Source organism: Pongo pygmaeus, chromosome 6 (genome assembly GCF_028885625.2).
Source record: "Pongo pygmaeus isolate AG05252 chromosome 6, NHGRI_mPonPyg2-v2.0_pri, whole genome shotgun sequence".
NCBI lineage: Eukaryota > Metazoa > Chordata > Mammalia > Primates > Hominidae > Pongo > Pongo pygmaeus.
The window spans coordinates 66,056,037-66,079,497 of record NC_072379.2 but is presented as its reverse complement, the minus strand read 5'-3'; the positions used below and the strand labels follow the sequence as shown (position 1 = coordinate 66,079,497).

At 36.3% G+C, this 23,461-nt stretch overlaps 1 protein-coding gene across 2 annotated transcripts in view; it reads left to right on the top strand.

Moving 5' to 3' along the window:
* The first annotated feature begins 419 nt into the window (after positions 1-419).
* The window catches only part of ABCB5 (ATP binding cassette subfamily B member 5), a 145,779-nt gene continuing 122,737 nt past the window's right edge, over positions 420-23,461 (top strand). Inside the window, exons 1-5 of one of the 2 annotated variants that reach the window (XM_054495454.1) lie at positions 420-590; positions 8,047-8,120; positions 11,357-11,411; positions 13,461-13,611; positions 16,795-16,849. In XM_054495454.1, coding sequence (XP_054351429.1) covers positions 8,068-8,120; positions 11,357-11,411; positions 13,461-13,611; positions 16,795-16,849 — 314 coding nt within the window. In that variant the 5' untranslated portion in view covers positions 420-590; positions 8,047-8,067. Of the gene's footprint in view, positions 591-8,046; positions 8,121-11,356; positions 11,412-13,460; positions 13,612-16,794; positions 16,850-20,812; positions 20,895-23,461 lie in introns of those variants that run through there. The other variant, XM_063667144.1, reaches the window with a different exon arrangement.

Genomic DNA, 23,461 nt, shown 5'->3' with positions numbered 1-23,461 from the left:
ACAATCGTATGTACCTTATCTCTCTCTCCATTTCTGCATGAACAGTCCATCCTGTCCAAACTGATCTCATTTCTCTACCACGAGATAATTCACCTTGCATTCCTAAAACTATGCCCTTGTTCCTCCTCCACATTTTTCTACTTACTGAAACCTTAGCCTTCCTCCAGAAACTAACCTCAGGGCCATCCTCATCTGTGGGTGAAACCATTTTAGATCACAATGTTCTTCCTCAGTCTTCTTAGATACTAGAATAGTCACTCTTTGTACTATTCATCACATAACTTCTGTCTTGCCAGGTATATTAGGTTCCCCTAGAGAGATAGAATCAATAGGCCGTGTGTGTGTGTGTGTGTGTGTGTGTGTGTGTGTGTGTGTGTGTAGAGAGAAAGAGAAAACAGGCTCACGTAATTGTGGTGGCTGGCACTTCCAAAATCCACAAGCCAGACTAGAAGACTGGAAATTCTGGCAAAAAATTGATACCTTGTATCTGAAAGCTTTATCCTATCATCTTCAGAAGACTTCAGTCTTTTCTCTTAAGGACTTCAACTGACTGGATGAGGCCCACTCAAAACAGCATCTGAGAAATTAAAGTAAGTCAAAGCAAAAGTATTAGAGATTATAAAAACAATTGAAGCTTGTGAAGAATATAAAACACTTCTGCATCTTAGAATAGTTTGTGGTAAAGATGGAAACAGAAATGTGTGTGTATAAAACTTTTTCATAGCCAAAAATGATCATCCTACTATTATTTTGGTCATTTTAAAGCATCCATACAATTCATATCTTCTTTCTTTCTTTCCCTGTGACAGGGTCTCACTCTGTCACCCAGGCTGGAGTGCAGTGGCGTGATGTTGGCTCACTGCAACCTCCGCCTCCCAGGTTCAAGAGATTCTCCTGGCTCAGCCTTCCGAGTAGCTGGGATTGCAGGTGCCCGCCACCATGCCCAGCTAATTTTTTTATTTTTAGTAGAGATGGGGTTTCCGCTTGTTGGCCAGGCTGGTCTTGAACTCCTGACCTCGGATGATCCAGCCGCCTTGGCCTCCCAAAATACTGGGATTACAAGCATGAGCCACTGCACCCGGCCATATCTTCTTTCATCTAACCAAAGATCCCATGTTTTCCATCCAACCGGTATATCTTAGCTATTTGTCAGATTATTCTTACCAAGGATGCTTGAACATTAAGTGCATCTCATGATTCCTTCTCACATAGGTATTTTGTCCTATGATTTCCATCTTGGCACATGAACCTAGAAATATTTTTAAAGGCAAAAGTCCTCATACATAAAATATTCTCTCTATTTTTACATTTTCTTGTTCCATAGTACTTGCCATGATAGCATCCACACAGCTGTCAATAAGTAAGAACTGGCTGACTGATAGATTTTGTGTAGAGCAATTAAGATGTTCAGAGTTCTTCTCTCATGTTATCTACTTAGTGCTGGATATTACTGCCTGATTATCTCACAAATATCTCAAACTTGACATGTTTCAAGTTAAATTTATCTTCCTTTTGAAACAGTGGGTAACAGAGAGGAACATGGGGGCAGCCATCATGGTCAACCTGTAGCTTTCCATACAGTGAGGACCTGCTCACTGGCTCACAAATTGCTTTGACCTTGTGTCGCTTTGTCTCAGTGCACTTTTCTCTACTATCTAAATTATATTCCTTCTGCCTGGGATAGTCTTTTGATCTCTATATAGCAACCTCCTTTTATAATTCAGACTGCAGCTTAAACATTATCTTCTACAAGGGGCTTTCTCTGACCAGACATATATAAATACCACATTACTCTTCATAAAATTACCCTGTTTTAATTATATACCAAAAACTGACCACTCTCTAATTTTCCTTATTTATGTATGCCTTTTTTTTAATTGTGACTCTCCCTGTAATGGAGTCTAAGCTCTATGACAGCAAAGATATCTAGGCTGTTCAGTGCTTAGAACAGTATCTGGCACAGTATATATCTATAGAATGAGTAAATTTTTGAAAACATCATCTAATGAGCTTGTTTAAAATGTAGATTTTTTTTCCAGTACATTTCTTTAGATTATCATTCAGTACATGTGGGGCAAGGCCTAGGTAGGTATCTGATATTTTTAACATGCACTCCAGGTGATTCTGATGCCAGAGGTCCTTTGACAATACTTTAAAACTGTGCTATTAACAGCAGATAAAAACAATATGTTGTCAGCATTCAGGTGTATTTTAAACTTTATTTTTATAATCTTGGATTTAGGAAGACAAAATTTCCTCTAGATAAGTAGTGTCTTCTGTTTATCAAGGCTTTGTGCTAGATACTATATGTCATGTTTCTCAAAATTTGATATGCATTACAAACCACTTAGACAATCTTGTTAAAATGCAGATTCTATTCAGAAGTTTTAGAGTGAGACCCAAAAATCACATTCTTATAATGGATTAAAAATATATAATCTAACTGTATGCTGTCAATAAGAGAATCATTTTAGATCTAAAGGCAAACAGGTTAAAATCAAAAGGATAAAAAGAGATAACTCTGCAAATATTAACCAAAAGAGAGCTGGAATGGTTATAGTAATATCCAGACAAGTTACACCTCAAGTCAAAACCTTTTATAAGAGACAACAAAGAACATTAGATAGTGATAAAACAGTCAAATCACGAAGAAGATATAACAACTATAAGCATACAGCCACAAAATATCACAGCTCCTAAATAAATACTGACAGAATCAGAGAGAAATAAAAACTTCTGTAATAATGGTTAGAAACTTTAATATTACCCTTTTTTGTTAACAGCTTTATTGAGATATAATTCACATATCATAGAATGTACCCATTTAAGATGTACAATTCAACAGTTTTTGTACATTCGTAGAGTTAAGCAGCCATCACCACATTCAATTTATAGTGGTTTTATCATCTTGAAAAGAAACCCTGTATCGCTCTCATTAGCTATCATCTCTATTTCTCCCCCACCCAGCAACTACTAACCTACTTTTTGTCTCTATGGATTTGCCTGCTCTAGGCACTTCATATTAATGGAACTGTATAGTATGTTGTCTTTCGTGATTGGGTTATTTTACTTACCATAATATTATCAAGGTTTATTTATGTAGCATGTATCAGTACTTCATTTATATGGTTATCTTCACCTTTTATATAATTTTACCTTTTATTTTAGATTTAGAGCTTACATGTGCAGGCAGGTTTGTTACATGAGTTTATTGTGTGACACTGAGGGTTGAGGTATGAATAATCCCTTCGCCCAGGTAGTGAGCACAATACCCAGTAGGTGGTTTTTCAGCACCTGCTCCGCTTCCTCTCTCCCACCTCTAATAGTCTCCAGTGGCTATTTTTCTCATCTTTATGCCCATGTGGACCCAATGTTCAGCTCCCATTTATCAGTGAAAACATACAGCATTTGGTTTTCTGTTTCAGTGTTAATTCACTTAACATAATGGCCTCCAGCTACATTGATGTTGCTACAAAAGATATGATTTCATTCTTTTTTATGGGTGCATAGTATTTCATGGTGTATATGTACTACATTTTCTTTTCTTTTCTTTTCTTTTTTTCTTTTTAAGATGGAATCTTCTTCTGTCACCCAGGTTGGAGTGCAGTGGCATGATCTCAGCTCACTGCAACCTCCACCTCCCAGGTTCAAGTGATTCTCCTGCCTCAGCCACCCAAGTAGCTGAGACTACAGGCATGCACCACCACAGCAGGCTAATTTTTGTATCTGTAGTAGAGACGGGGTTTCACCGTGTTGTCCAGGCTGGTCTCAAACTCCTGGCCTCAAGTGATCCACCCACTTCGGCCTCCCAAAATGCTAGGATTACAGGTGTGAGCCACCATGCCCAGCCGCGTACCACATTTTCTTTATGCAATTCTCCATCGATGGCACCCAGGTTGCTTCCATGTGTCTGCTATTGTGAATAGTGCTGTCATGAACATAAAAGTGCATGCGTCTTTTGTGTAGAATGATTTCTTTTCCTTTCGTATTGCTGGGTTGAATGGTACTTCTGTTTTAAGTTCTTAGAGAAATCACCACAATGCTTTCCACAGTGGCTGAACTAATTTACATTCCCCCCAGCCTTATATAAGTGTTCCCTCTTCTCCACAGCCTTGCCAGTATCTGTTATTTTTTGACTTTTTAATAATAGCCATTCTGATTGGTGTGTAGTGGTATCTCATTGTGGCTTTGATTTGCATTTTTCTCATGATTAGTGATGGTGAGCATTTTTTTATGTTTGTTGGCCACTTGTATGTCTTCTTTTGAGAAGAGTTTGTTCATTCCCTTTGCCCATTTTTAATGGGGTTATTTGTTTTTTTGCTTCTTGAGTTAAGTTTCTTACAGATTCTAGATATTAGACCTTTATCGAATGCATAGTTTGCACATATTTTCTCGCATTTTGTAGGCTATCTGTTTATTTGGTTGATAGTTTCTCTTGCTGTGCAGAAGCTCTTTAGTTTACTTAGGTCCCATCTGCCAATTTTTGCTTTTGTCACAATTGCTTTTGAGGATAAGCTGTAAATTCTTTGCCAAGCCTGATGACAACAAGGATATTTCTTAGGTTTTCTTCTAGGGTTTTTATAGTTTCGGGTTTTACATTTAAATCTTTAATCAATCTTGAGCTAATTTTTATATATGGTGAAATGCAGGGGTCCAGTTTCATTCTTCTGCATATGGCTAGCCAGGTATCCCAGCACCATTTATTGGAGTCATTTCCCCATTGTTTATTTTTGTTGACTTTGTTAAAGATCAGATGGCTATGGGTGTCCTGCTTTATTTCTGGGTCCTGAATTCTGTTCCACTGATCTGTGTGTCTCTTTTTGTACCAATACCATGCTGTTTTGGTTACTGTAGCCTTATAGTATACTTTGAAGTCAGGTAATGTGATGTGTTTAGCTCTGTTCTTTTTCTTTAGGATTGCTTATAGATTAGAAAATATCAGAAAGGGCAGTCTATTTAACAAGTAAAACTGGATATCCACATTCAAAAGAATGAAGTTGAACTCATACGTTACACCATATAAAAAACCAACTCAAAAATAGCTTAAAGACCTAATCATAAGTGTGAAAATTATCCAACCCCAGAAAAACACATGGGAAAAAACTTTTTGACGTTGGATTTGGCAAAGATTTCTTAGATATGATGCCAAAAACACAGGCAAAAACAATAAAAAAGTAGATAATTTTTTCTTCAAAATTGAAAACTTTTGCTTATTAAAGGAAACTATCCAGAGAGAAGAAAGACAATCCACATAATAAAAGAAAATATTTGCAAATCACATACTTAATAATATCCAGAATATATAAAGAACACCTACAACTTACTACAAAAAAACACCAAAAACCCAATTTTAAAATGGGCAACAGATTTGAACAGACATTTCTTCACAGAAGATATACAAATGAGCAGTAAGCATATGAGACACTCAACATCACTAGTCATTAGGGAATTGCAGATCACAACCACAATGAGATACCATATCACACCCACTAGGATTTCTATTGTCCATTAATCAGAAAATAACAAGTGTTAGTGATGACATGGAGAAATTGAAACCCTTGTACATTGCTGATAGGAATGTAAAATAATACAGCTGCTATGAAAAACAGTATGAATATTTCTCAAAAAGTTAAACATAGACTAACCGCTTGATCCAGCAATTCTACATCTAAGTGTATACCCAAAAGAAGTGAAACGAGGATACTCAAACAAATACTTGTATGCCAATGTTCACAGAAAACATTATTCACAATAGCCAAAAGGTGAAAACAATCCAAGTGTCCCTCAACAGATGCATCACTTTAAAAAAATGTACTATATATGTGCACCAGAATAGTATTCAGCCTTAAAAAGGAATAAAATTCTGATACATTGATGAACCTTGAAAACATTATGTTAAGTGAAGTAAGCCAGATACAAAAGAAAAAATATTGTATGATTCCATTTACGTGAGACACCTAGAATAGTCAAATTCATAGACCCAGTAAAACAGAGGTTACCAGAGACTGCCAGTAGGAGATAACAGAAGTTATTGTTTAATGGATATAGAATTTCAGTTTGTGATGATGAAAAAGTTCTGAAGATAGATATGGTGATGGTTATACAACAGTGAGTATGCACTTAATTCAACTGAATTGTATACTTCAGATGGTAAAATGTTAAATTTTGTTATGTATATTTTGATAAAATTAAAAGACTTTTAAAAAGTTCTGCATTTTTAATCATGTCTAGGCTGGTGCCTACGCTGCTGCTCTTGGGACCATTCTGAGCAGTAAGACTACAGTCTAGAGTAAAGAATAAAACATGGGGTTCCTCAGGAAAAGGAAACATATCTTCTGATTCTACAAACTAGTAGCTGGCACACCATATAAGCTCAATACTTTTTTCAATTCTTCATGAGGAAAGAGAGAAAAATATATAATCTAATAGGGTCACTAGGATTTGCAATATAACGCAGAATGTGTCACGAATATAATACAGATACAAGCAAAGAGCAAAAGGAAATCAGAGAAGGAGGTGGTTTTTAGGGAGCAATAATAAGGTAATAAAATCAATGCCTTGCATAAAGTATTACTCAATAAATATTTCTTGTGCAAACGTGCTGTTGACTTGTTAAAATTTTACCTATTATAATTAAGAATTCAACCAACTAACTAAAAAGATATGGGACTGTACAATAGAAAACCAGGTATACAGACACTATAGCTCTTTCTAAAAAGAGTGTTATTTGGCTCAGTGAACTTTCTTTGCTCACACTGTTTCCCAAGTGCAGTATGACATGAAGAACACAACGTGCTTTACCTGGATACTCACCAGTGTTCTAACTAGTTACAGCACGATCAGAAGATAAGCTTCGTAAAGCACAGTTATGAAAGTGCAGCTCGTTATTTATTGAGGATAGAATGCGTACATGATTTTGGTGTAAATGGACAGATGACACACTTACCAAGGCGAGGCTTAATTGTTTTGATTTCTTTCTATGGATGGATGCATTTTATTACATAATTGTTAATGTCTATAAAATGCAAATGTTTGAGATTTGTCAATCATTTTATTTTTCTTACATACATGTCAGATTACTGGAGATGGTGTAAAGTCAGTTTAGCAGTTGTAAATATCTCCCATATGAAGTATGACCATTTACTTCTATAAAAGGAAGAATAAGCCAACAGATGGCTGTATTTGTATTATGCCTTCCTCCTTGGTGCTAAAAGCAGTTCTGATCCACTTTCAATGAGAAGTTTACTATTTGAAAGCTTATTAGCTTTTTCAGATGCTTAGGTACTCTTTAATTGATTTGTAATTCCACTTTAAAGTTTAAAGCCATATCTTTATAATTGTCTTTATATAGGGTAGTATGTTATATGGCCTAACAAATGAGACTGAGTCACAACCATCTCTATAGATCCATAATAAAATGATAATTTATAATTTATGAACGTAATTGTGAGCTTAAGACAAGGTAACATCCTCAAGTATCATCCCAAGGAAGAGTAAATTATGCTTAATACAATTTTAATGATGAATGGATTTTCAAAATATTCTAATTTTTTGTAACTGTTAATCCAGTTTGTGAAAGCTCCAAACTTTGTTTGTTTGGTAAACTAGAAAACTGTATTCCCTCAAACTGCTGACTAACAAAAACTGCTGCATCAGTTTTTTAAAGAGAAAAAAGCATGAGGTAGATTAAAAATTTTCACCAATTCCAGTCAAATGAGTGGCAAAGTAGGAATATCTAATATCCTGACAAACAGTGCTTTTTCCATGGAATCTGACTTTCCTTCTTTTATTCCAATTCTAACACTTTCATTAGCTCCAAATCTAAGCCGAGAATGAAGCAAGGAAGTTATAAATTCAATGACAAAATTTGAATCCATGAACTGCCTAGCCAGAAACTTCGATTGGAGTGGGGGGGCTAGGCAGGGTGAAATTCTGAGATGCTTCCTTTTTCAAACTGTGAGAGATGTGGGATGTAAAGAATGCTGTATATCAGCTAAGTGATAAAAGTCACATAGCCATGATACATTTGTTAAAATTGTATTTCAGAAAAAGTAAATTGTAAATAAGATGGAAAATTCTGAAAGAGCTGAAGAAATGCAAGAAAATTATCAGAGAAACGGGTAAGCTTTCACTAAGTTCTATAAGTATTCTTCTACAACTTCAAATATAACTCATCCTTTCCACACCTATAGCAAAAATGTTTATAATTTTTTCCCAAAAATAGCAATGCTATTTGCATTTTGCTGAACTTCAACATAAGCAGTCTTATAATTAATTTAATAGTGATTTTAAGAACTGCAATAGGATTAATTGTAATAGGATTTATTTATCCAGGATTTATTGATTTAGTGCTTCAGATATCTCCTCTTCTGAATTTCTCATTGTTAATTTCTTGTCCACCATTATATAGAAGAAAGGCACCTGCAAATTTTAATTTCAATTCTCTGTGGACCCGTCATTCCATGTGGTACATTTAATAAAAGAAAATATTCGATTCCAATTATTTTTTCACTGAATAGATGTCTCTGTGAATATGTATGTTATACAAGTTTCTACACCTGGAATTCATTAATCGAGAGTTTTTAAATGGAAATAGTTTTACATCTATTTTATTTCCACTTTTACCATAATGATTGTGTTATATTTGGACATACAATCTATAAAACTGGAGAAGACCCTTCCAGGTCATGCAGTTTGTTAATTCAGAAAATAGCCAGAGAGGGCATTCCAGCGATACCATTTTCTTGTGAGTCAGAATCAGAAACTTCCTTAGGCTAAAGCAAATTCCATTTAGGAACATTCTGAAAATCAAAAGAACTGCATTCCAAACTTCTCCTTTAATCTTTTTGTTGTTATTTTCCCAAAGTAAATGTTCTCCTTTCTAAGCACCTTTTCCTCATAAATTCAAAACATTATCTAAAGATGCCCTAACACCCTGGTGTAAGGGGATGCTGAGGGGACAGGTTTATTTTAGAATACATTTGTGTTCTTAAGCGTTACCTGTGGACTGACTAAATCATGTGTTCAGCGTATATTCCACAGGAGGCATTGTAACTGGACAGTTAAGAGTTTGGGCTCTGGCGTCAGACTGAAGTTCAATCACTAGCTACATAAACTTGGGTTGTTTTGCTCTGTGACTGTTTCTTCATCTCTAAAGTGGTCATGATAATAATACACTACAGACCTCATTGGTGAACCACGAAAACTAATAGGTCGGTAGCAATACCAACAGCAAACTGCATCTATATGCTATCGCACAGAAAATTAGAATGGGGAAGTGGTTGATTTTTCTAGTTTCCGTGACTGGAGAGAATAGGAGAAAACAATATGAAAGAAAATAGCAACAGGAACTGAAGGTAGGGGTTGGATGGGCCCTGAAAAGTGAAATTAGTGAGATACAGGTGTGGGATCTGGCTATGAAATACAGGAAGGATTCCTATTAGGTGGAGGTGACACATTCGGAGCTAAGAGCAGAATCTTCGCTGCTCTGGGCCTTGCTGATTTGCACTAATGAAAGTACTGGGCCACCAACATCTCTAAGATCCCCTTCAGCTTGCAAACCAGCAACGGGCACGCTAGGACTAGGAGCTAGTGCGGCTGTGACCCGCACAATGCAATCAGTTTCCTCTGGGCGCCTCAGGCTCCGCCCTCGGCCTTTGCCAAAGGACACTTGGCCCCAAGAACTGTGTAGAGGGAGGAGACCCCCAAACCCGCCCACCTGCCCACATGTTGCTTTCTTATCTCAACGCTGATAAAGAGACTTTCACAAAACGACCCAAGCCCTCCTTCGAAACCTTTCCGTGAAGGTCAATCGGAGTTAGAAATTATTTCCCTGAAACAACGTTTATCAAGAGAAGAGGGTTTACTGGGTCTTAAGCTTCAAAATCCGCATCTAGAGGTGGGGAAAGGGATTGTAGAGTTTTGCAATGGTAAAGCATTTTTTTGTCATCTCATGCCTCACCCCAGAGCAAATTGACCGGAACACAAGTAAATTATTAACCTCAGGTGGAATAAAATTAAGTGAATTGTCATTTATCAAAGCTGACAGAACAATGCGTTATAAAGCAGGAGAGGAGCCGGATGTTTGTCTTCCTGTTGTGTCCGTATAGAAAACTTAAACTGTTCCCTACAGTCTTCTCTTAATGTTTCAGAATTTTGCGCGTGCATGTGTGTGTGTTTGTGTGTGTGTAACTGACAGACTGCTGTGAAATCAGTGGATACAATGTACAGCTTTCATTTGGACATCCTTGAAATGTGAGCATACAAAGCTAAGAAATGAAATTTTCAAAAAGGGAGACAAAACTAAGAGTACACTTGTTTAATGTGTACCTAATAGAACTCATTTCATTTAAAGCTCAGATTTTGTTACTAAAGGTCAAAAATTGCACTCCACCACTTCATACTCATTATGATGGCTAATACCAAAAAAGAGAAAAGAAAAAGGAAAGAACAAGTGGTGGTGAGGATATAGAGAAATTCGAATCCTTGTGCTGGCAGGAATGTAAAATGGTGCGGTTGCCATGGAAGACAGCGTGAATGTTCCTCAAAAAATTAATAATAGGATTAACATGTAACCCAGCAATTCTACTTCTGGGTATATACTCAAAAGAATCAAAAGCAGTGAGTTGAAGAGATATTTGTACACTCATATTCCTAACAGCGTTACTAGGAATAGCCAAAATGTGGAAGCAGTCTAAGTGCTCGACAAAACGTGGCAAAAACGTATAATGGAATACTATTCAGCCTTAAAGAGTAGAAAAATTCCAACACCTACTACAATGTGGATGAAACATGAAGACTTTATGCTAAGTGAATAATTCAAGGATGAACTTTGAAGACAGCCAGACGAAACAGACACGGAAAGAGAAATGCTATATGATTCTATTTATCTGAGGTGCCCAGAACAGTCAGATTCATAGAGGCAAAATAAAACCGCAGTTACCAGGGGCTGGGAGGAGGGGACAATGGGAAAATGTTTAATATGTACAGAGGTTTAGTTTTGCAAAGTAAAGAGTTCTGTGGGTAAATCAAAATAAATGGTGGCACAACAATGTGACTGTACTTAGTACCTTGGTTATACAATTAAAATTATTCAAGAAGATAAAGTCTACATTATATCTATTTTACCACAACTTTAAAAAATTCTACTCCAGACACATGTCTTCAAGTTGCTACCCTAACAAGTTTACAGACAACCAGTGACAACTGTCTATCATTAAGTTTATTTTTAAAATTTCAGTGTTGGTATAAATTTGCTACCAAGGTGATATCTGACACTTCAGCAAACTATTAATGGAAAAATTTTGCAAATTATATTCACATTGTAACTGTTGCATTTTGAACTTTTATTTTCCAGAACTGTGGAAGAACAGCCAAAACTGAGAAAGGAAGCTGTTGGATCTATTGAGATAGTAAGTGAAATCAGTTAGAAAGTACATGCATTAGAAGATTTTAGAGACTTGTCAGTAGTGCATAGAACGATTGTGTTTATTAGATTGCATCCATTATTTGTGGGAAAGAGGGAACTAAAATAATTCATTAAAGTATCATTTTCGATAGAAAAAATATAAACAATCTCAAAATTTTACAATAAAGGATAGGGAAAAATAGCATAACATCCACATAATGACTCAGTGTTTTAAAAGTGTTTTTGGTGTGTGTGTGTGCGTGTATCATATATAAATGTTACCAAAGGATATTTCTGAGTGGTGGGAAATTATCAGTGACTTTTACTATCTATGTTTACATTTCAGTGTATTCCAATGATTCTGCATTGTTATGTGTTGTTATTATTTTTATAGTGTTACAAATCCTTTTAAATCAAAAATAATTATCTAAGTATTTTTTAAAGCCTATGTATCAAAGAATGTGTCTGTACACTTCTTTGAAATCATGTTTAAGGAGCGTTTCATGCATGTGTTCCCAGACATGGCCTTCACCCACTCTAATCTCTGTGTCAGCCTGGCTGTCAATGTTATGTCCCTACAAATATACATGAAACAGCCCGCTTTTTCAAAAGTCAATTAAAAAAGAACTGAATAGTAGCAGAACATGACAAACTTTATCAAGGAGATAGCATTATTTTGGAGGAAGGTGGAGGAGCAGATACTCTCTTAATGTCCATAGTGCTGAATGCAATGCTGTGGAAGTAACACTATAAATATTTATTAGCTATTGCACTGATGAATGGAAAAATAATATTTTGGTCTCCATTCATCAAATATGCAGTAAGTTCCTCTTGCTGTTATTAAAATCTAATTACATTTTAATACCATTTAAATTTTATTTTGGCCTCTCTCGGTAAGATAAATAATCCATATTTTCAATTTTGCTCATGATTTGGTTTTGGACAGATGCTATGGGGACCTACTACAGAACAGAATATAAAGCATTCAATAGATGGCTTTCAGGCATTTCTTTCTTATTCAAAACAGCCCTTAAAATTATCATTGACCCCCTTAAATATCCTTATTTACAGGATAGGCATTGTTCTGGGTAGAAAAAAAAAATCTAAGGAATTTAAAATAATCACAAATATAATTCATTACATTTTTACTAGTTAGTTCTGGTCACTGCACTTAGCTGTGCCATTGCTATGATGCCAGTGAGCCTAGAGCATTGAAAGTGTGCAGATCAACTTTCCATAAACTAAGATATTGTTTTTGCAGTCTTCAACTTATTCCAAAGTCAAACAAATGGAATAAAGTTTCTGATTCATACCCACATCTGACCTGACTTGTGTCAGGTATCTACAATTTGTACTGATTTAGCTGCTTTATTTATTTTTATCATTATTATACTTTAAGTTCTAGGGTACATGTTCACAACGTGCAGGTTTCTTATATAGGTATACATGTGCCATGTTGGTTTGCTGCACCTATCAACTTGACATTTACATTAGGTATTTCTCCTAATACTATCCCTCCCCCAGCCCCCCACCCCCCAACAGGCCCCTGTGTGTGATGTTCCCCACCTTGTGTCCATGTGTTCTCATTGTTCAACTCCCACCTATGAGTGAGAACATGCGGTGTTTGGTTTTCTGTCCTTGTAATAGTTTGCTGAGTATGATGGTTTCCAGCTTCATCCATGTCCCTGCAAAGGACATGAACTCATCCATTTTTATGGCTGCATAGTATTCCATGGTGTATATGTGCCACATTTTCTTAATCCAGTCTATCATTGATAGACATTTGGGTTGGTTCCAAGTCTTTGCTATTGTGAATATTTAGCTGCTTTATTTTTTAATGCCTTTAAAGGAGATGGTAAATTCTTAATTTTGGTATTTGTTTTTACTTTAGATATAAATACATATCTATGATTTTATGCATTTATTTACCATCTTAATCAATGTATAAAGTCATGTTTACTAAGTGGCAAAGGCTGTAGGCTGCTGTTGTGTGTGTGTGTGCTTGGTGTGTTTGTTTTACAGCTGTGGTGCTACTGTGCTTTGTTTTCCTCAGTTCCGCTTTGCTGATGGACTGGACATCACACTCATGATCCTGGGTATACTGGCATCACTGGTCAATGGAGCCTGCCTTCCTTTAATGTCACTGGTTTTAGGAGAAATGAGTGACAACCTTATTAGTGGATGTCTATTGCAAACTAACACAAGTGAGTATACGATTATTTTTCTGTATCACTGAAGACACAAAAGTATTGAATAAAGCAAACAAACGTTAAGCTAGCAAGGCAGATTATTGTATTGTAAAACACTATCTGTATAATATGTATTTGAGTCATTTATTCTGCTATATTGCTGGGCACTAAAGAAACAAAATCTTCATGACCACAGAGGTCTATAATTGAATTAAAATAAATAAATAAGAAACAAAATCCCCTATTAGTTAGGGTTTTCAGAGAAACAGCATCGATAGGATGTGCGTTAGAAACAGGGAGAGAGAGACTGCGTGTGTGTGTGTGTGTGTGTGTGTGTGGGTGTGTGAAGAGTGAGATTTTAAAGAATTGGCTGGCTCACATGGTTATAGAGGCTGGCGAGTTCAAGAGGGTGGGCTGGCATGCTGGGGACTCAGCAGAGAGCCAATGTTGCAGTTCAAATCAGAAAGCCATTTGCTGACGTTATGTAGGAATCATCTGAAGCCCACAATCGTTCAGCTTGTCTCTCTAAGAATTCAAGTGGTGATTACATCAGGATTTAATCAAAGGCTTGGGCCATCCCAGGCCACTAGGATGTAACACATCCTTTAAAAAGAAGAAATCAAGGCCGGGTGCAGTGGCTCATGCCTGTAATCCCGCACTTTGGGAGGCTGAGGCCAGTGGATCACCTGAGGTCAGGAGTTCGATACTAGCCTGGCCAACATGGTGAAACCTCGTCTCTATTAAAATACAAAAAATTAGCTAGCCATGGTAGCAGGTGCCTATAATCCCAGCTACTTGGGAGGCTGAGGCAGGAGAATTGTTTGAACCCAGGAGGCAGAGGTTGCATTGAGCCAAGGTTGCACCATTGCACTCCAGCCTGGGCAACAAGAGCGAAACTCCATCTCAAAGAAAAAAAAGAAAGAGAAGGAGAAGAAGAAGAGGAAGAAATAATCAAGTATGATCAAATCTTTCAGTTTAGTAGCTACTTAACTTTTTTTTTTTTGTAGTAGTAGTTTTTAGCCATGCATGGCACTATATAACATAATGCAGAAGAGAAGCAGAAAATTATAGAACTAGAGACAGATACCCTGAATTGGTGGTGAGAGGAACTAGCAATTAGGTGTGGAAAAGGTGTTTTCATATTGCCCTTATTTGTAGGCATCTTTCGTGTATCCTTTGTAGCGTCCTATTTCAGGGTCATGTCTTTCAAGGTGACATTATTCTTTAGGTTTAAATTCCAGTGATTTTCCTATGCACTGATGTAATGACTATGCAGTATTTTTTATCTGGTGGATATTACAAATACTAGTAATTTCCTGATTTTATATGCTTTTCCCCAAATTACACACTGGAAGTATTGTTATAAATACTTATTATAACTGGGAAAAATAACTCATTACAACCTAGACTGTCTTTTCATCAACATTAGCCTTTCTTTGTTCAGTCTATTTCCCTCTGCGCTCTATTTGACTTTAAATTCTAATTTATACCTAAATTATACCTTCTTGTTTTCCAAAAAGCAAATCTTTAAAGCAAAAAAAAAAAAATCTTTAAAGCAAAAAAAAATCTTTAAACTCAAAAGTAAATCTTTTACGTGTACTAATCTTGACTGGGATAAACCCATTGCTTCCATCTCTGTCTTTCCATGTTCTCCTGCTTAAACAGTTATGATTTTTTAAATATTTTAATAATATAAACAAAATTAAGGATATAAGTAAAAACCTGATATATTAATGATATAAATTGATATATATGCTAAATAATGTGTTGTTAAACAAATGGAGCCAATTCACTGAGTAAACATTTATTGATTGTCTACTATATCTCTATGAACAAATGAATGAATGAATGAATGTGTGAGTAAATGAGCAACCTGGCAACCTAAGGCCATCTGCTTGGGAGTATTCTTTTTGTTAAATTTATGCTGTAATTGATTGCCTTACCTGTTTTGGATAGGCTAGGCACTACATATCTAATTGCTATTGCTGTGAATTCTAATTTTTGTTGTTGTTCAAGGCTTCGCCAGTTTCCTGGTTTTATTGAATGTGGTAAACATATAGAGAAGTTCAATAATGATTTAGATAAATTCATGGATATTATTGGTATATTATAACACATTGTTAAAGAGAAGTAGGGATATTAAGAGGCAAACCTTCAACCTTCTAACATTGATTTTCCGGAGGATAATAGAGCAGGATTATTTGTTCCTATAAATAAAAATATGAATAATAGCTATCATTAGTTGGGGATCCATTTTTGTGTGAGTCCTGAAATTTCCAAAATATTACCTCTATCAATATAATCTATACACTGAGATTATGCCATTTTTATAAGACTGCAGGAACCATTTTTAGAAACAATGTTTATTTCCTTTATTTGCTCAGTTAAATCTCATTGAAATCTCCATTTCTGCCATATGAATTCTGGTATTTTTTCCTACCACAATTCCATAAATAGAATAAGGGAGAAATGATTGTTTGCATATAAATAAAGATCATAAACATTGTAATATGTGATGATGTTATAACAGATGAAGAGTCATGATGTCTGCAGTCATTTCAAATGTTGATTATAGAGGTTTAAGGAAGAAAATTGTAATCATGGATATCAACCATGGTTTTGTGTTATTGGTAAAATCAGGACTTTGGTATATTCATCAGTGTACAATAGTTTTTTCTACTAGAAGATATATAGAAAAGTTTACATAGAAAACTTATAACCTTTCCACATTGTTGGTTACTCAACATGTTTCAATGAGCTTTCCTGCTTTCCCATGGCTAATTCTTCCAGAACTTTCACACATGTTCTTGCTTTTCTTGGACTTTTGAAATCATTCCCTGGAGTGTTTCAAACTTAATTTAAAGTGTATAATCTCAGGCAGAAGCAGGGAATTTTATTACTATCACTTTCCTGATTGTTGTCTGATCAGAGATGTCCCAAATAATTCTTTCCAGTTATGAGCTACATGGTTAATGGTTCCTTATATTTTTCCAAGCTGCATGAGTACTTCTTGAGAGCAGAGATAATTATTTCCAGTTCTAAGTCAAAGAATAGAAAATGAGATGATAATAAACCTGCGTGTGGGCAGTAAATCTGTTGTCTTAAGAGTGCACTATATTTGGTTTGGAGGGCTATCTGTGTAACAGTATGACCAATTATAAATTAATTTCCTCTATATTTTAAATAACGTTTTTACAGCAAATTATCGGAACTGTACTCAGTCTCAAGAGAAGCTGAATGAAGATATGACTCTGTAAGTCCAAATGAAATGTTAATATCACATTTGTTGAATGATGCTTTATTTAAAGCTTACAAGAAAAAAGCAACTGAAATTTTTTATGACCATTAATATTACACAACAAATGATTAAAGCAAACATTTCCTCTTCTTTCATTAGGTATATAAAATACAATTAGTATATATTTTTTCTTCTACTTGAAAGGTGTATAGGTCATATGCTTTGAGTTGTAGTTGACAAAGTTGTCATCAACTTAAAAATTGTAAGGATTTGCATTTTTGTAGCAATTTTGCCTCCTAGCAATATCCTGGGAAAGAAAGGACTTGATTTTCCTTCTAAAAAATTATATTCCTTATGAGCCTCATTGAAAATTCTATTTCTTTAAACATTAAAAATCAACAAGTAAATAGTAAAAATAATAAAATACTTTTTAACATAAAAAAGTAAGGTTTTACTCACACTAAATTTGGAGACTAATTATTCAGACTATTATGGTAAAGTTGCATCCAAACAAAAATTTGTAAAGTATGAATAATAAATAATTTATAAGGATGTTCTGTTTTATAATTTTAGGTATTAAACAGTATGGTTTATTTACTCAACATGTTCTGAGTTTCCTAGGTAGACACTACCTTTCTCAGTATATTGACTGGATTTCCGTACTACCTCACTAAAACTTTCTGGGTCTTTACTCTAAACCTAAGTGATTCCTATTCTTTTCCCCCCAAAATGAAGACACCATGTTGTCAAGGGACACCCATCACATTGCAGTGACATCTTCTGGGCCTTAGTTCTTTTTTTAATTAAAAAATTTATAATTGACACAATAATTATACATATTTATGAGGTACATAGTGATGCTGTAATACATTTAATGTGTAGTGATCTGATCAGATTAATTAGCATATTCATTATCTCAAACATTTGTCATTTCTTCGTATTGGGAATATTCAGTATCTTTCTTCTAGCTATTTGAAATCATGTAATATATTATTGTTAAGTATAGTCATAGTTAACTATAGTACTATAGGACATTAGAACTTATTTCTCCTATCTACCTATAATTTTAGCATTAACAAATATCTCCTTATCCCTTCCTTCTCTCTACCTTTCCCAGTCTCTAGTATCCTCTGTTCTTCTTTAGTTTTAATTCCTAATATGCCCTGTCCAATATGTTAGCCATGGCCATTTGTGGCTATATAATCTTGTTTATAGATTTAGGGGGTACAAGCGCAGTTGTGTTACATGGACATGTTGCATAGTGGTGAAGTCTGGGCTTTTTGTGTAACCATCACCCAAATAGTGAACCTTGTAGCCATTAAGTAATTTCTCATCTCTTACACCCCCTTTTACCCTCTCAGCCTCTGAGTCTCCAATGTCTATTATTCCACTCTCTATATCCATGTGTACACGTTATTTAGTTCCCACTTATAAGTGAGAACATGTGGTATTTGACTGTTTCTGAGTTATTTCATTTAAGATAATGGCCTCTTGATCCATCCATGTTGCTGCAAAAAAACCATGATCTCATTATTTTTATGGCTGAGTAGTGTTCCATGTTATGTGTGTGTGTGTGTGTGTGTGTGTGTGTGTGTGTGTAAACATTTTCTTTATCCATTCATTCATTGATGAACACTTAGGTTGAGTCCATATCTTTGCTATTGTGAATAGGGCTACAATAAACATAAAAGTGCAGGTATCTTTCTGATGCAATGATTTCTTTTCCTTTGGGTACATACTCAGTAGTGACACTGACAAGTTGAATGGTATTTCAATTTTTAGCTCTTTGAGAAATCTCTATACTGTTTTCCATAGAGGTTGTACTAATTTACATTACCCCCAATAGTGTGTAAGTGTTCTCCTTTCTCTGCAGTCTCACCAACATCTGTTATTATTTGGCTCTTTAATAGTAGACATTCTGACTGGTGTACGACAGTGTTTCACTGTGGTTTTATTTGCATTTCTCTGATGATTACTGATGTGGAGCATTTTTTCATATGCTTTTTGGACATTTGTATCGCTCCTTTTGAAAAGTGTCTGCTCATGTCTTTTGCCCACTTTTTAATGGAGTTATTAAGGTTTATTTTATTGTCATTGTTGAGATGTTTGAGTTCCTTGTAGATTCTAGATATTAGTTTTTTGTTGGTTGCATAGTTTGCAAATATTTTCTCCCATTCTACAGGTTGTCTTTTCACTCTGTTGATTATTTCTTTTGCTGTGCAGAAGATGTTAATTTAATTAATTTCCATTTGTCTATTTTTGGTTTTGTTGCATTTGTTTTTGAAGTCTTAGTCATGAATTCTTTGTCAAGGCCAATGTCCAGAAGAGTTTGTCCTAAGTTTTCTTCTAGTATTATTATTTCAGGCATTAAATTTAAGTCTTTAATCCATCTTTAGTTGATTTTTGTATATAGTGAGAGATAGGGGTCCAGTTTTATTCTTTTGCTTACAGATTTCCAATTTTCCCAGCACCATTTATTAAATAGGATGTCCTTTTACCGGTGTATGTTTTTGTTGGCTTTGTTGAAGGTCAATTGGTTGTAGGTATGTGGCTTTATTTCTGGGTTCTCTATTCTTTTTCCTTGATCTATGTGTCTATTATTATACCAGTACCATGATGTTTTGGTTACTATAGCCTTGTAGTACAATTTGAAATCAGGTAGTGTGATACATCCAGCTTTGTTCTTTCTGCTTATAGTTGTTTTGGTTATTAAGGCTTTTTTTTGGTTGCATATGAATTTTAGGACTGTCTTTTCTAATTCTGTGAAAAATGACATTGGCATTTTGATAGAAATTGCATTGAATGTATAGATTGCTTTGTCCAGTAAAGTCATTTTAATGATATTGATTCTTCAGATCCATGAGCATGGGATGTTTTCCCATTTGTTTGCATGATCTACAATTCCTCTCATTGATGTTTTGTAGTTTTCCTTGTAAAGATCTTTTAATTCCTTAGTTAAATATATGCTTAGATATTTTTTGTAACTATTGTAAATGGGATTGATTTCTTGATTTGATTCTCATTTTGATCATTATCAGTGTATAGAAATGTTACTGATTTTTGCACATTGATTTTATAACCTGAATCTTGACTGAATTTGTTAGCAAATCTAGGAGTATTTTGGTGGAATTGTTATGGTTTTCTAGGTATAAGACCATATCATCAGCAAATAAATAATTTGGCTTTCTCTTTTCCAATTTGGATGCCTTTTATTTCTTTCTGTTGCTTGATTGCTCTGACTATAAATATGAATTGATTAAAATTAAATAAAATTTAAAATTCAGTTTCTCATTCTCAATCACATGTCAAGTATTAATAATTATATCTGGCTGGCTGCCATACAGTACAGCATAGATATTGAACATTTTTTTCATCATGGAAAGTTCTATTGGATAGTGTTGTTCTGGGCTACAATGTGAATGATGCTCCCTTGAATTGAGTTTTGCTGCAGCCTCAACTTTCTTTGGCTTAAAGTTCTTTTCTTAGCTAATTTTACATAAAATTTCTTTATATTGGATCTTTGAAAATTCTTGATTAGGATCTAGGGTAGTGTTTTATACTGAATTTTTGGTCTTACAGTATTAAAGCAGGGCTCTAATATACAGTCACGAAGTATTTTTTTTTACAAAAAGTTTAAAATTTTTTTAATAGGAGCATCTATTTAAAAGTAAACAATAAAAGGGACAATAAGATGAAAAGATATGTCTATGTACAGTTATTTAACGGCTACTAAATTTATATGGAAACATACTTACCTTTTATAGTACTTGTTATACTATTATTTCTTTTTTTAAGATTCATTTAAATAATAAGAAATTTATTACTGAGACCAGCTGCGATGGCTCACTCATGTAATCCCAACATTTTAGGAGGCTGAGGCAGGCAGATCACTTGAGGTCAGGAATTCAAGACCATCCTGGCTAACACGGTGAAACCCTGTCTCTATTAAGAATATAAAAATTGGGGGAGGAGCCAAGATGGCCGAATAGGAACAGCTCCGGTCTACAGCTCCCAGCGCGAGCGACGCAGAAGACGGGTGATTTCTGCATTTCCATCTGAGGTACCGTGTTCATCTCACTAGGGAGTGCCAGACAGTGGGCGCAGGTCAGTGGGTGAGTGCACCGTGCGCCAGCCGAAGCAGGGGCGAGGCATTGCCTCACTCGGGAAGCGCAAGGGGTCAGGGAGTTCCCCTTCCAGGGGTGACAGACGGCACCTGGAAAATCGGGCCACTCCCACCCGAATACTGTGCTTTTCCGACGGGCTTAGGAAACGGTGCCCCAGGAGAGTATAGCCCGCACCTGGCTCAGAGGGTCCTACGCCCACGGAGTCTCGCTGATTGCTAGCACAGCAGTCTGAGATCAAACAGCAAGTCAGCAGCGAGGCTGGGGGAGGGGCGCCCGCCATTGCCCAGGCTCGCTTAGGTAAACAAAGCAGCCTGGAAGCTTGAACTGGGTGGAGCCCACCACAGCTCAAGGAGGCCTGCCTGCCTCTGTAGGCTCCACCTCTGGGGGCAGGACACAGACAAACAAAAAGACAGCAGTAACCTCTGCAGACTTAAATGTCCCTGTCTGACAGCTGTGAGGAGAGCAGTGGTTCTCCCAGCACGCAGCTGGAGATCTGAGAACGGGCTGACTGCCTCCTCAAGTGGGTCCCTGACCCCTGACCCCTGAGCAGCCTAACTGGGAGGCACCCCCCAGCAGGGGCAGACTGACACCTCACACGGCCGGCCAGGTACTCCAACAGACCTGCAGCTGAGGGTTCTGTCTGTTAGAAGGAAAACTAACAGAAAGGACATCCACACCAAAAGCCCATCTGTACATCACCATCATCAAAGACCAAAAGTAGATAAAACCACAAAGATGGGGAAAAAACAGAGCAGAAAAACTGGAAACTCTAAAAACCAGAGTACCTCTCCTCCTCCAAAGGAACGCAGTTCCTCACCAGCAACGGAACAAAGCTGGACGGAGAATGACTTTGACGAGCTGAGAGAAGAAGGCTTCAGACAATCAAATTACTCCGAGCTACGGGAGGATATTCAAACCAAAGGCAAAGAAGTTGAAAACTTTGAAAAAAATTTAGAAGAATGTATAACTAGAATAACCAATACAGAGAAGTGCTTAAAGGAGCTGATGGAGCTGAAAACCAAGGCTCGAGAACTACGTGAAGAATGCAGAAGCCTCAGGAGCCGATGCGATCAAATGGAAGAAAGGGTATCAGCCCTGGAAGATGAAATGAATGAAATGAAGCGAGAAGGGAAGTTTAGAGAAAAAAGAATAAAAAGAAACGAGCAAAGCCTCCAAGAAATGTGGGACTATGTGAAAAGACCAAATCTACGTCTGATTGGTGTACCTGAAAGTGACGGGGAGAATGGAAACAAGTTGGAAAACACTCTGCAGGATATTATCCAGGAGAACTTCCCCAATCTAGCAAGGCAGGCCAACATTCAGATTCAGGAAATACAGAGAACGCCACAAAGATACTCCTCGAGAAGAGCAACTCCAAGACACATAATTGTCAGATTCACCAAAGTTGAAATGAAGGAAAAAATGTTAAGGGCAGCCAGAGAGAAAGGTCGGGTTACCATCAAAGGGAAGCCCATCAGACTAACAGCGGATCTCTCGGCAGAAACCCTACAAGCCAGAAGAGAGTGGGGGCCAATATTCAACATTCTTAAAGAAAAGAATTTTCAACCCAGAATTTCATATCCTGCCAAACTAAGCTTCATAAGTGAAGGAGAAATAAAATACTTTACAGACAAGCAAATGCTGAGAGATTTTGTCACCACCAGGCCTGCCCTAAAAGAGCTCCTGAAGGAAGCGCTAAACATGGAAAGGCACAACCGGTACCAGCCACTGCAAAATCATACCGAAATGTAAAGACCGTCGAGACTAGGAAGAGACTGCATCAACTAACGAGCAAAATATCCAGCTAACATCATAATGACAGGATCAAATTCACACATAACAATATTAACTTTAAATGTAAATGGACTAAATGCTCCAATTAAAAGACACAGACTGGCAAACTGGATAAAGACTCAAGACCCATCAGTGTGCTGTATTCAGGAAACCCATCTCACGTGCAGAGACACACATAGGCTCAAAATAAAAGGATGGAGGAAGATCTACCAAGCAAATGGAAAACAAAAAAAGGCAGGGGTTGCAATCCTAGTCTCTGATAAAACAGACTTTAAACCAACAAAGATCAAAAGAGACAAAGAAGGCCATTACATAATGGTAAAGGGATTAATTCAACAAGAAGAGCTAACTATCCTAAATATATATGCACCCAATACAGGAGCACCCAGATTCATAAAGCAAGTCCTGAGTGACCTACAAAGAGACTTAGACTCCCACACATTAATAATGGGAGACTTTAACACCCCACTATCAACATTAGACAGATCAACGAGACAGAAAGTCAACAAGGATACCCAGGAATTGAACTCAGCTCTGCACCAAGCGGACCTAATAGACATCTACAGAACTCTCCACCCCAAATCAACAGAATATACATTTTTTTCAGCACCACACCACACCTATTCCAAAATTGACCATATACTTGGAAGTAAAGCTCTCCTCAATAAATGTAAAAGAACAGAAATTGTAACAAACTGTCTCTCAGATC